This window comes from Capricornis sumatraensis, chromosome 5, assembly GCF_032405125.1.
Source record: "Capricornis sumatraensis isolate serow.1 chromosome 5, serow.2, whole genome shotgun sequence".
Classification (NCBI taxonomy): Eukaryota; Metazoa; Chordata; class Mammalia; order Artiodactyla; family Bovidae; genus Capricornis; species Capricornis sumatraensis.
In genome coordinates, this window is record NC_091073.1 from 49654319 (window position 1) to 49668704 (window position 14386).

At 37.7% G+C, this 14386-nt stretch overlaps 1 protein-coding gene across 2 annotated transcripts in view; it reads right to left on the reverse strand.

The window, feature by feature from the left end:
• RELN (reelin) overlaps window positions 1–14386 on the reverse strand; it is a 536845-nt gene that overhangs the window by 125606 nt on the left and 396853 nt on the right. For both annotated transcript variants that reach the window (XM_068972809.1, XM_068972810.1), the window contains exons 21-24: window positions 11160–11352; window positions 10043–10155; window positions 3080–3217; window positions 2038–2224 (exon numbers count right to left, since the gene is read on the reverse strand). In XM_068972809.1, coding sequence (XP_068828910.1) covers window positions 2038–2224; window positions 3080–3217; window positions 10043–10155; window positions 11160–11352 — 631 coding nt within the window. The remainder of the gene's footprint in view (window positions 1–2037; window positions 2225–3079; window positions 3218–10042; window positions 10156–11159; window positions 11353–14386) is intronic.

Here is a 14386-nt window from a genome sequence, read left to right on the forward strand (position 1 = left end):
AGTCACTTCACATTCTAAAGAGAGCTGGTAATAATTACGGTTGCATAAACTGCTCAGGTTGGAGAGCTGGACCTGCTCCTCTCTGCAGTCCTTTTGAAGACTGTATAAAGAGATGAACTGGAGGAGAGAGGAAGAAAAAAATGTCCTTCCTAGACTGTAGCAAGGGAGGAGAGGGAGGTAGTTCTCTCAACTCCATTCCTCACCAAGCAATGTGTGTTAGGATTGTTCCAAGAGAATCAGACTTAGGGATGCTGGCTGGCATCTCAGTCCCTAGTTGGTGTATACTGATCTGTCTGCTCCCACTGGGGAAGCTGAAGTCTGCAAGATAAACTTATACTTGGAGTCTCTGTTATGGACTTCATGTTAAGGTGTTCCCAAATTCACATGCTGGAAGACTAACCCTTAAAGGGATGGTATTAGGAGGTGGGGCCTTCAGCAGGTAATTAAGTTATGAAGGTGGAGAGATGGAATTAGCGCCCTTATAAGAAGAGACACAAGAGAGTCTGCTTTTTCTCTCTCTGCTCTCTCTTGAGGATTCCCAGGTGGTGATAGTGATAAAGTACCTGCCTGCCAATGCTGGAGATGTAAGAGACACAGGTTCGATCCCTGGGTCAGGAAGGTCCCTTGGAGGAGGGCATGGAATCCACACCAGTATTCTTGCCTGGAGAATCCCATGGACAGAGAAGCCTGCCAGGCTCCAGGTCATAGGGTTGCAAAGAGTTGGACACAACTGAAGCGACTTAGCATGCATGCTCTCTCTTGCCTCCTGTGAGGATGCAATGCAAAGATGACCATCTTACAAGTGTGGAAGCAGGCCTTCACTAGACACTGAATCTGTTGGTGCCTTGATCTTAGACTTTCTAGCTTTCACAACTGTGAGAAGAAAATGCTGTTTCAGTCCCCTACTCTATGGCATTTTATCATAGTAGCCCAAGTTGACTAGGATGGTCCCGCATCAGCAGACACCACAAGCAGCCACCAAACTGAGTGGAAATAGGACCTGAGATGTTTGCTATTGATGGACAGCTGGTTAGTTCCCCTGGAACAGCTCTGCATACCTCCGCCCTCATCTTTACCCCTCATTATTCCAATCATATTCTTGGGATTAATGTCAATCTATTAATAAGTTTAATAAACTTATTAATCCAAGTTTAATAAACACTTCTAGAAGTACTTTCCATGTGTTAGGTATTGTTCTATATGATTTACAAGTACTAACTCATTTAACCTGCATAATAATGCTAATGAGATATATATATATATATTTTACCAATGAGGAAGCCAAGCCACAGACAGGTTAAGGAATTTGTTCAAAGTCACATAGCTAGGAAGTGGCAGATCAGATTGAAACAGGCAGTCTGGCTACAGAGTTGCTATTGTTAACTTCTAAACTGCACCACCACTCACATCCTTACCCCCAGACCCACATGCTCACACACCCTTCAAAGGCTGGGATGAGAAGGGGCCAAGACCCTGCCCCACTCAAAGCCCCTCAAGACACAAGCATGGCTGGCACTGGAGGAAAAGAAAGTAATGAGCTTTAAATCAGGTACAAGAGGGGCAGGAATTTTAGATTGGCCTACCTGGATTTGTAGTAAGCAAAGACAAGCATAAAACTATAAGAGTTTCTCAAATGGAGTTAAGGCACAGGAATTTGGCAAAGTCCAATCAAAAGCAGAAGGAAAAAAAGATAAGAGATAGGTTATCCACTCCAGTATTCTTGGGTTTCCCTTGTGGCTCAGCTGGTAAAGAATGCTCATGCGGGTTTGATCCCTGGGTTGGGAAGATCCCCTGGTGAAGGAAAAGGCCACCCACTCTAGTATTCTGGCCTGGAGAATTCCATGGACTCTATAGTCCATGGGGTTGCAAAGAGTCGGACACAACTGAGTAATCTTCAATTTCAATCAAAAGCAGACAAAGCGGGAAAAAATAAAACTGTTCACATTTGTACCTTCTGAGTTCAGACTGCTCCATAACATCAGTCACATATTGAAATAGCCACTGCCCTGATCACTTACTCTTGGCTCTCACTCATACCTTACTGAAATACAGAGATGATCCGGAAGAGACGACCCCACACCCTTCTTCGGGTTTTACAATTTGTCCCCCAATAACTTCTTGCCAGTCAGACTCCCAAGCACTCGGGTTCTCAAAGTCCGACATGATCGTGGAAGGAAGGGCAGCTTCTGGGTGGCACTCAGTGCCCTGGTACCCCTGGTCACACCTATGAGATAGGAGGGCTGAGTAAACAAGTGATAGACTCATATGTGACTGCCACAGCCATCTGACCTGCAACATTCCCTATGTCTCAGTTTTGCTCAGGTATTAGCATCTGTACTAGACTTTTCATTACACTGTTAGTCTTTGTACATGGTGGTAACAACCTTCAGTTTTTCACATGGGGAAAAACGGACAGAATCCATTTTTTAAAAGAAAGTGCTATAATGGTAGAAATGGGGATAATGAAGAAAGATATGGGCGTATATGCACATGTGGTTGGGTAGAGGGGAAGGATTGTGAAATTTTCCTGTAGGCTTAAAAGGTCACATGTAAATGTTTGTCTGCTTACCCAACACTTAACTGTGGCCATGTTTTATAGTTTCTCCTTCTGATTAAATTATGTCTTTTTTAGAGTCTTTAAGTATCCAAATGTGTTCCTATCATCCTCACTAGTGATAATCACCATCTCCCTCTGTACACAACCTTGAGCTTCTGGTGAAGTGGTGTAGGACAGTATGCAGCAGCTGTTTGACCTGTGCTTTAAGACTACCAGGGGAAGGAAGGAGAGGCAATAGCCAAGCTCTATTAACTAAAAAAGAGGACTTTAGGGCTAGCTGATAAACTCTGAAATGTAAACCCAGGAGGGTACATTTTGAGGTTTAGAATATATGGCTTTATACTTGTTGAAATGCAATAATACCTTTTACATCTAAAATAAGGATAGAAAGGAGGATCGTTTTCCTTTGGCTATTTCATTATTTATCAGGCTATCCCTAGAAGTCTGATGGCACCTGCTGTGGTATCCTTGTAAACACACACCCAGAGAAGCAGAGTCAATTGTCTCTTCTGACACTTATACCTGCACATGCCGCGGTTGCAGGAGCCATGCCCACTGCACATGTTGGGGCACTGCTGCCCAATGTAAATGCTGTCTAGAGCCCACTCGTCTTGAGCTGTGTAATAGCTCTGACTCCAACGGAAGCGGGTGGCACTGGACCTAGAAACAAGTCAAGGTATAGCAATAAAAACATGACAAGGTATAGCAATAAAAACAGACAAAGAATGTCAAAGTTCAAAATTCTCCAGACAACTAACTCTTTGGAACTTGAATTTCGATGCCAATCATTTTTCTTTAGTGGTTTAATTTCCACTCAGTTACTGTCTGATTCAACAATTCCATCATGAAGAAAAGTCTACTTATCTGTTTACATCAGTCTTAATTTGAGACATTTTAAAGAAAAATACAGTATCAGATTTTGTTGCTGTTGTTGCGTAGGGTTTTTATGCTAGGAAAAGAAAGGAAGATAGACTAATTTTAAAAAATAAATATTTATATGAAACTGTCTTTCACAGGTGAAAATGCACAGTGTTTATCTTAGAGTAATGCAGTTTCTTAACAATAAATGTGTCAGTAGTTATTTGAAGACTTCCAGTTGGCTCTCAATATAAAACAAAAGTTTTGTTTGCAGGTGTTGTTTTGGGATTGAGAGGAGGTGTGACATTGTACTATTTTCCAAGTAAGGACATCTGGCTGCTAAATTCTCCTTATTATTTCTAAAACATTAACTTGCTTGGTTTTCCTGGACAAGTTATGTTAAGTGGAGATAAAAACTTCAACAGTCTGTTACACAGAGAGAAACACTTGGGACCCTGATTCAAATGAGATATAAAGTCTAAAGAAGCTTCTGCACAACAAAGGAAACTATAAGCAAGGTGAAAAGACAGCCTTCTGAATGGGAGAAAATAATAGCAAATGAAGCAACTGACAAACAACTAATCTCAAAAATATACAAGCAACTTATGCAGCTCAATTCCAGAAAAATAAATGACCCAATCAAAAAATGGGCCAAAGAACTAAATAGACATTTCTCCAAAGAAGACATACAGATGGCTAACAAACACATGAAAAGATGCTCAACATCACTCATTATCAGAGAAATGCAAATCAAAACCACAATGAGGTACCACTTCACACCAGTCAGAATGGCTGCGATCCAAAAATCGGCAAGCAATAAATGCTGGAGAAGGTGTGGAGAAAAGGGAACCCTCCTACACTGTTGGTGGGAATGCAAACTAGTACAGCCACTATGGAGAACAGTGTGGAGATTCCTTAAAAAATTGCAAATAGAACTACCTTATGACCCAGCAATCCCACTGCTGGGCATACACACCGAGGAAACCAGAATTGAAAGAGACACATGGACCCCAATGTTCATCGCAGCACTGTTTATAATAGCCAGGACATGGAAACAACCTAGATGTCCATCAGCAGATGAATGGATAAGAAAGCTTTGGTACATGTATACAATGGAGTATTACTCAGCCATTAAAAAGAATTCATTTGAATCAGTTCTGATGAGATGGATGAAACTGGAGCCGATTATACAGAGTGAAGTAAGCCAGAAGGAAAAACACCAATACAGTATACTAACACATATATATGGAATTTAGAAAGATGGCAATGACGACCCTGTATGCAAGACAGGAAAAAAGACACACCTGTGTATAACAGACTTTTGGACTCAGAGGGACAGGGAGAGGGTGGGATGATTTTGGAGAATGGCATTCTATCATGTATACTATCATGTAAGAATTGAATCGCCAGTCTATGTCTGACGCAGGATACAGCATGTTTGGGGTGGGTGCATGGGGATGACCCACTGAGATGTTATGGGGAGGGAGGTGGGAGGGGGGTTCATGTTTGGGAACACACCTAAGAACTAAAGATTTCAAAATTAAAAAAAAAAATTAAAAAAAAAAAGTCTAAAGAAGAAGACCTTCTGAGAGAAATGCCAAGAGGGTTTCCATTCATTTACTACCACAAAATGTGCTTTTAAAATCACATCATACTTTTCACCTCTAGGAAGTTTCAGGTATCCATGACCAGTTTTATCTGGTCAAAGTGCAAAACAAGAGAGAATAAACAAAAAAAAAATGTGCAGAATAGGTGTGCATGCTCCGTTCAATTGATTAAACCCTCCCCAAGTACACTAGCTACAGACACACTTGATTTTAATGGCTCTGAATGATCCATTAAGGTCTACTGGATCAATTATCCACATATTAAATACTCCCTAAGTACATAACAGACTGTTAAAATCCAGACTAAGCCTTTACTGCTTATTTTACTAATGATATGTGGTTGATATGTTGCATTTTTATTCATAGTAGGATAATCTCAGGATTCACTGAGATGCATCCAGTAGACACAGGTTTGCAGCATATCAGTGCTCTTCCTGGAAAATACAATGAGACAGATGTCCCCTTCCATGGTAATAGTTTATATTTGTAATCTAATAGCCATCACAATTTTCATAGCCCAATTAAGAAATGTGTTTTAGAAAAGCTTACTATAAAAGCAGGGACATTATCTTGGAGCCCAACAGAAGACAAGTAAATTAAGACTCATGCACCACTGTCATTTAAAGGGATGACTATATTCTTTTAAGACTGATACAATCTGAGTCAAGCTGAGGGTCACAGGTGTCTAGACTGTGAGTTCTCTTGGAGACAGGGATATCTTTTTATCTCAGTAGTTTGCACAGGAACAGAATAAAGTAAGCGTACAAAAAAAGTCTGCTAAAAAATGAATTGATGAGTGGATGGACAAGGCCGGGAAAGGGCACCCTGTTTCTGACTTCTGTAGGTAATGGAATGAAGAATGTGTTAGGAGTCAGGGGACTTGACCCCAAGGACCCTGGCTCTGCAATTTATCAGCTGTGTGACCTTTAGTGGGAAATTTAAGCCTTCAGGAGCTTCTAGTTCCTCACCTCTCAAATTAGGAGATTGGGCAAACTGATTTCTAGGATCCCTTCCAGCTCAAAAATTTAATGACTGCTCTGGTCATTTGCTGACAGAGGTGATAGTTTATTTTCTTTATAATCACATGCTTATGTGAAACCCATGGCATATATTATTTTGAAGTTTTGATGTTTCAAATATTAAAATGGGGTTGGAGGGTTTCAGAAATCTGACCTAATTTACGCTTCTAAACAATCACATTAAACACATTCCAAATCCTTTTTATAAATAACTTATCCTTACATGTATCTCTGAACTCCTGAAAAGATATTTCATTAAGATAAAATGCTTAAAGTGAATTATTCCATTTAAAATGACAATCCACAGTTTCATGTGCTGATGTTAATTAACAGAAAAGAAAGTGAAAGAGGCTGAATATTGGCTTCATTTTTAGTGAGAAAAAAAAAATTAGCTGTGTGAGCAATCTCCAGCTGATCACACGTGAGAACACAAGGTGTGATCTCACTGATTTGCAGCTGCGTCACTGCTAAATATCACCCCCAATACAAATATTTAATTTGCCAGTTTTCTCTTTCTCTCTCTCCTTCCTCCTCCCTGCCTCTGTCTGTCTCTCAAAATTAAGTATTCTTAAGAAGAAAATCCTGTGCACTTTGGATTGAGTCTGGATGTGCCACTACTGCCTCGTGGATCATGAAATGAAGTTTACCTGCATTTAAAATCCAAACTATAGATTTTCAAACGCAGTAAAACTTGACAGTCTTCTCTTTATTTGATTCCCTCCTGCGTTATAAACTTCTAGAGTGAAATAAAATACTACTGAGTCATCTCTTGATAGTTAGCTAATTTGAGGAGTTAGATTAAATGAAAGCTGACTAAACTGTATTTTCTACCTTCAGTGACTGTAATTACATTTACTCAATTATTCTGAAACTCATTCAGTCATTAGGTGTTGATTTGTTTATGAAGTCAGCAACTGACAGCTGTTTGGATCTCATTAGGCTCTGTTCTTATGTAAATGTCTCTCATAAAAATGAAATTAATTTTCATTGGGTAACAAATGTTCAGTTCATATAAAATATAATTTCTTTGAGCAGGTGTATACATATTCAATATTTCAATCTAAGTTGTCCTATCTAGCATATCTTCTAAAGTTAACAGATCTTTGACAATGCAGATCACATTTGCTTGTCTGTGTTCAATTTATAGTTACATATGCTTGAATCAAAACAGCAGAAGAAAGATTTGGCAGAAGGAATACTGCTTCAAACTAAACTGTAATTTCTTCTCCCAATGCTTGGGAAAAACCTGCCATCTGCAAAACTCTGAAATGCACATAAGAAAGTTAACAAGAATGTCAAAGAGAATAAATATATTTTATCTTTATAGCAGAGCTTTAGAGCATTATAGATACAAAACAATGATAATAACTAGTTGAACATTATTTTTTAAAAAATTAATGCAATAATATTTAAAGCATTAATAGAAATATTAAAATAAATATCCTACTTTATATTGGATTGTTTGTTTTCCAGAAATGGTTTTACTTTCCTCACCCAGGGCTTTGAAGGGAATTTGGAAAAGCAGAATTCAATAATTTACCTACATGTACATAAAGGCAAGCTGTCAAGAGTGAATAATCTAGTAGATTTTTTTTTCAGTTTGTAAAAAGGTATGGCTTGTAATAAAACATCTCTTTGGTTCATCAAGGCATAGTGAATTGAAATTCTATTTAATTTCCCAACATTTAATGAATATCCCAACAATATGTCAGGTGTTGTGTAAAAACTAAAGACTTTGAGAATCAATATATTTCCTTTCAAGTGCCTAATAAATGAAGGAGGGCATGGCAACCCACTCCAGTATTCTTGCCTGGAGAAGCCCATGGACAGAGGATCCTGGCAGGCTACAGTCCATAGATCACAAAGAGTTGGACACGACTGAAGCAATTTAGTATGCACGCACGCATGCCTAATAAACATTGATGAGAATTTGATTTCTTTTTAACTATATTAAAACTCAATCCAGTAGTACTTTTTAAGCTAAGAGATAATAATACAACATACAATTTTAGTGTTAAGTAACTTGCAAAGTCCTTTTTGATAAAGGACAGTACTTTTGGGGATACTGTCTAAACTATGGTAATTAAGGATAATAATTTAAAGTGTTTCTGGAAACATTCCCAGAATAAAACATTTACTCTGGGAATAAAAATCTTAAATATATTGTCAGGATTATCTTACCATCATAATTTTGAAATGCTAACCCACATGTCAATGAATAAAAATCAGTGGTTTTTAAATAATGAGGTAATATACATAATGGTGAAATAATGGGGGCAAATTAGAAAAAAAAATACCACCTCAGTAGCTTTGCACAAACTGACCGATATTTCAATTGTTTGATATAATGTTTTTGTTATAATCTTGATAGACATGCTTGGAATATCATTGAAATTAAATATAAATCTTGATTATATTCCCAGCAGTAGATATAAAAGAGTAGGATGTTAGAGAAAGCAACAACTTGTTATACAAAGCATAATTGAGTATCCAGGAAATAGTTCACAGTTGGATATAAAAAATATGTGGAAATTAAAGTTCAAGCATTTTGTTCAAACTGACATAATGATAAATCTATAAAAATAATCAAGGAGGCATTCTTCTATAATGCAGTAATTCAATGTTCAACTAAAGGAGGTATAATAATAATTTTAGGTGGTTATCTAGCCAGTTGTTTTTGTGTAGAGCCTAACTCTCCTATAAAATAGTTCAAGAAGGGTTTAGTTAGTAATTTTCTTTAAAAAAGGGGTCTAGGACAGCAGATACCACAGAAAAATATAATTTTTTGTCTCTTTTATGCCCTTTCTGCTACACAAATCACAGAACTCCAGAAGTGCTAGGGATCTTTAAGATCATCTAATTCAACCTCTTGATCATACACGTAAGGAATTACATTTGAAGAGGCTGTGAATGGCTAAAGCATGAAGTCAGTCATTAACAGAGATATACTGAGAACTAAGGTGTTCTAATTTCTGGTCAAAGGTTCTTTCTTGGGTGAGCTTATCTTGTTCCAGGGTTTAAATAGTACTCATAGTTTTTAACTTTTAAGCCCAACCCACCTTTTAAGCTCCAGATTCCTAAGTCCAATTGGCTTTTTTACTTGAATAGATAAGTATCTCAAAATTCATAGCACAAAACATAAGAAGCATATGACTTAATCCACTGTCCTAAATCCACTCCTCCAGCCTCTTCCTTCCTAGTCAGTGGTACTACCATTTGACACTTTTCCCAGGCCCAGAATTTAGATACTGTTTTTGATTCTTCCCATTCTATCCCAGCTCCCATCTGGTCCATCAACAAGTCTGACTTCATTAAAACAAAGTTCACAAATGATGGCTCTTGCCATGCCTGTTACAGTCATACTCCAAGCCACCTAAACATTTAATGCTTGGACCACGCCACACCCCCTGAACTGGTCTTCCTGTCTTCACTCTTTATCCTACAGTCTATTCCTCAAACAGGCCCCGGAGTGATCAGTGTAACAGGAAACAATGCAATATTTGGGGAAAATGTGCTTTTTCTCTTTCATATTATCAAATATTAAACTTTCTCCCTAGTTACTGTGGCTTCTGCCTGGGCTGATCTTCATTAATACTGTAAGAGAATTAGAGAAAAAAGGACATGTTAAGCTTTTAAAAGTAGGCCTTTGCAGGAAGAAAACAGATTTGCAATCCAAACTTTTGACACAGGAGTTTTTAGATTTCTGTATCATTCTCCTTTATATGTCAAACGCAAAGAAACTGGCTCAATGAGTTTTCCCATAAAATGGAAAGTTGAGGCAAAAAGAGAGATGAGGAAAAGCTAGGACACTTTGGAAACCAAATTTTCATTAGCTCTATTTTTCAAATATCCCCAGTACAAAAAGAAAGATCTTTTAATCCTAAAATTAAAAAAAAGGAATGCATACTGCCATCTTGTGCTTAACTTTTCTTCATATTCATCATGCTAGAAGAGACGTAAAAGTCAAAGTGACAGTCATATCTGAAGATGTCATCTCTCACCAAGTTTTCTGGGGAAGAAGCACTATGACTCTTCTCCACTGTGTGAACTCACTGGCATGGTAAATACTTGCTGATGTAAATTCCTGACAACTCGGCATACTTGGAAGGCATTCCTAAAAGAGAATCAGGCAAAAATTTAACTCAGCTTCTATTTCCTCAGAGCAATATGTTTACTCACTCAAAACAAGTGAAAAAGACCTTAGAGAAATCTAATGTTATAATCTTAACCATCTGCAATAGGGATACAATCCATAAATTTTCCTTCTGTGAAGCTAAAATATTTGGGAAATAAATGAGATGCCACAAGGCAATGAAATGTCTTCTAATAGCCACATGGAAAAACAGAAAGTGGATTAGGGTTCCTTTTTTGACCTGTTAGTGTCACACTGTTATTTGGTGCATACTGTCGCTTCAGTCATGTCCAACTCTTTGAGACCCTATGGACTGTAGCCCTTCAGGCTCCTCTGTTCAAGGGATTTACTGGGGAAAAATACTGGAGTGGGTTACCATGCCCTTCTCCAGGGGATCTTCCTGACTCAGGTATTGAACCCATATCTCATGTCTCCTGCATTGGCAGGTGGGCTCTTCACCACTAGCACCACCCGGTAACATTACCCTATTCAGTATGATATTTAGGCATATCAGTAGTATATGCCTAAATATCATACTGAATGTATGAATCACCAGTATGTATATAGAAAGAAGTACGTTTTATTTCAAGAACCTGGAATTATGTATTTCTTTTTTGTTTTTAAGGCTGGAGATATATTCTTAGTATGGTCTACTTGCAGGTGAAGAGACAGAAAAGAACAGATGAAGACATGCTACAGGGAAAGAAGAAAGAGACTTTAACAAAGAAAAGAGCTAGAGAAAATAATGTTGAAAACACCATCCTAGTATATCTATTACCATATTTTCAGGATTTTTAATTGCCCTTTAGTATCTGATAGTGCAAAATATGGCATCCTTGTAATCCATTTCTGAGTTTATGTCAATTCTGTTACAAATAATATTGTTCCTTTTCAACCAAACCTAAACTTTTAGAATTTGAATTCTCTGCTCGCTGTGTAAAAAGGTGAAGTCTACCTATCACAAGTTTTAGAGAAAATAGACTTACCTCTTGGACGAGGTGCCAGGTGAGGCCATGGTTGGTTGAATACTCTAGTTTCACCTGATTGTCCATGTGTGGGGTATATTTTTGGCCACAGCCCATTACCAAACTGAACTGAATCATGTAAGATGCTCCTATCTGCATTGATTGTGTTTCCACATAGCGCATACTTGAGGCAAGTTTAGAATCTCCTGTAAAACTGAAAGACAGAAGTGGAAATCAGAAAATTAAAAACAGCAATATATTAGGGAAAAATTAAGCTCTTCATTTCATACCATATGCCAAAATAATTTTATTTTACTTATTTAAACCTTGCCAAGTTCTAGAATGGATTTCAATTAATTTAAAAAAGGCAATTTGAAATAATCTGCCTATCAAAGAAGCAATATTTTTTTTTAAGTTGATACCTAGAGTGGTCAAATATATTTGAAAATGGGTATGTACTCATGTACTGCTCAAATGTATAAAACCTTTGACTTGTTTCATGGACTCTATCCCAAGGAAATAACTGGCAAATATTTTAATGTCAAACTATAGGGAAACTGGAATGCTTAAATAAACTGGTATAGTCACTTGACAGACTGTCCATATTTCAAATATTTATGAAGGTAATATAATCAAATTATTGTACATGTGACTAAAATAAGTTTTAAAAAAATTTGCAAAATGTTTGCAGTGGCTGTGTTTGGTGGTAGGAAATGGGACAATTTGAAACTTTTCAGTTTTAAAATTCTCCAGTCTTTAGTACTCAGCTATTAAATACTGAAAATGAGATAATGTGTTTTTTTTTTTTATAATGTGGTTTTAATGGCTGTAAAATTCCCATGATTTACTGGGTCTGAGGTGGCACAGTGGTAAGGAATCCACCTTCTAGTGCAGGAGACGCAGGTTTCATCCCTGCGTCGGAAAATTCCCTGGAAGAAGAAATGGTAACCTACTCCAGTAATCTTGCCTGGAAAATCCTGTGGACAGGGGAGACTGGTAGGCTGCAATCCATAGGGTTGCAAAGAGTCAGGCACAATTTAGCCACTGAACACACACGAGCACACAATTGAGTACTATGTGATTATAAACTGCTTGAAGGTATGCACAATTACTTTTTCAGAGAAAAGTTCTCAAGGAATTTATAACCTAGCAGAGGAAATTAAAATAAGGACCTGCTTCACTGTAGTTAATATGGTTCAATGTAAATATTCCCAGGGCCAACCACACTGGGATTTATCTGCCAGGGTACTTGGTACTGTGATTCTGAAGCGGGTTATACCATCTTCAATGGTAAGAGGGCTTAGCTGGAGTAGACAAAGGTGATAATGCAATACTTCTGGAAATCTTTGAGGCATTTAGTTTTTTTTTTTTCTTAAATCTGTTTGCCAAATCAGCAAAATAAGAAGTTACTACTCTCACTTGCTTCTTGAAGAGTTTATGATGTTACTTAAAGATGGAATTTTGTCCATATGGAAGATGATCATGGTTTTGGGCTCAAGGTTATAAAATGTAAGTAGCTTTTTCCAGACAATGACTAGTTATTGTTTAAGTTTTAAATTAAAATTTTGCACTAGGACAACAAATAGAGGAATGAAATGTAAGAGACTGAATCTCTGCTTTAGTGTACTGTTCATGAATGAAGGGGAAAGTCATATTCAATACTGCCAGGCTTCCAAATCCAGTGCTTCATCTTGTTTGTTGTATTAATATAGATGCCCACCAGTTAATGAGTTAAGTTATACTCTCAGACTGTGCTTAGCACAATATCCACATTATATTCCTTAGTTCCATCCTTACAAATAACTGTGAAGTAGGAACAATTGCCTCTGGTTAACAAATGACAACAATCTCAGATATGCAGATGATACCACTCTTAATGGCAGAAAATGAAAAGGAAATAAAGAGCCTCTTGATGACAGTCAAAGAGGAGAATGAAAAAGGTGGTTTGAAACTCAACATTTAAATAAATTAAGATCATGGTATCTGGTCCTATCACTTCATGGCAAATAGAAGGGGGGAAAAGTGTAAGCTGTGACAGAATTTATTTTCTTGGGCTCCAAAATCACTGTGGATTGTGACTACAGCCATGAAATTAAAAGATGCTTGTTCCTTGGAAGGAAAGCTATGACAAACCCAGATAGCATAAAAACAGAAATATCAATTTGCTGACAAAAGTCCATATAGTCAAAGGTATGGTTTTTCCAGTAGTCATGTGAAATGTCAATAAAGAAGGCTGAGTGTCGAAGTGGAGTGTTGGAGAAGACTCTCAAGAGTCCCTTGACTGCAAGGTGATCCAAACAGTCAATCCTAAAAGAAATCAACCCTGAATATTCACTGGAAGGACTGATGCTGAAGCTGAAGCTCCAATACTTTGGCCACCTGATGCGAAGAGCAGACTCATTGGAAAAGACACTGATGCTGGGAAAGATTGAAGGCAGGAGGAGAAGAGGGAGGCAAAGGATAAGATGGTTAGATAGCATCACTGATTCAATAGACATGAATCTGAGCACACTTAAGGAGACAGTTGAGCTTCCCAGGTGGCACTAGTGGTAAAGAATCCGCCTGCCAATGCAGGAGACATAAAGAGATGGAGGTTCAATCCTTGCAGGTTTGATCCCTGAGTTGGGAAGATCCCCTGGAGGAGGGCATGGCAACCCAGTTCAGTATTCTTGCCTGGAGAATTCCATGGACTGAGGAGCCTGGCGGGCTCTAGTCCATACAGTCACAAAGAGTTAGACATGACTGAAGTGACTTAGCATGAACGTATGCACGAGATAGTGGAGGTCCATGGGGTCACAAAGAGTCAGACACGACTTACTGACCAAACAACAACAACAACAAATGAGGAAATGGAGACAGTAAATGGCAGACACCTGATGAGAAATCAGCTTTGCCTGGTTCCAAAACTTCTCAACCAATACACTATCTCTTTGTCCTTCTATTACTCTAAGACAGAGAAGAAAACACTGTAATTTTGAATAATTTTCATTTATAGTTAATTTAAAAATCCTTAACTTTCAGTTACTATGAAGTGATGCTCCTATCTTAGAGATACAAAACCATGATTGCTGCTATGTGTTAGGGTATGCAAAATGCAATCTAGAAAATATGAAGCTATGGGATGCAATTTTTAGTAAAATTACAAAATAAAAGAAATCAGCATTGAACAAAAATATTAGTAAGCACAAACATCTATATACATTCCATAGTCTTTAAAACAGGCAAAAAACAAGACAAAACAAAACCCC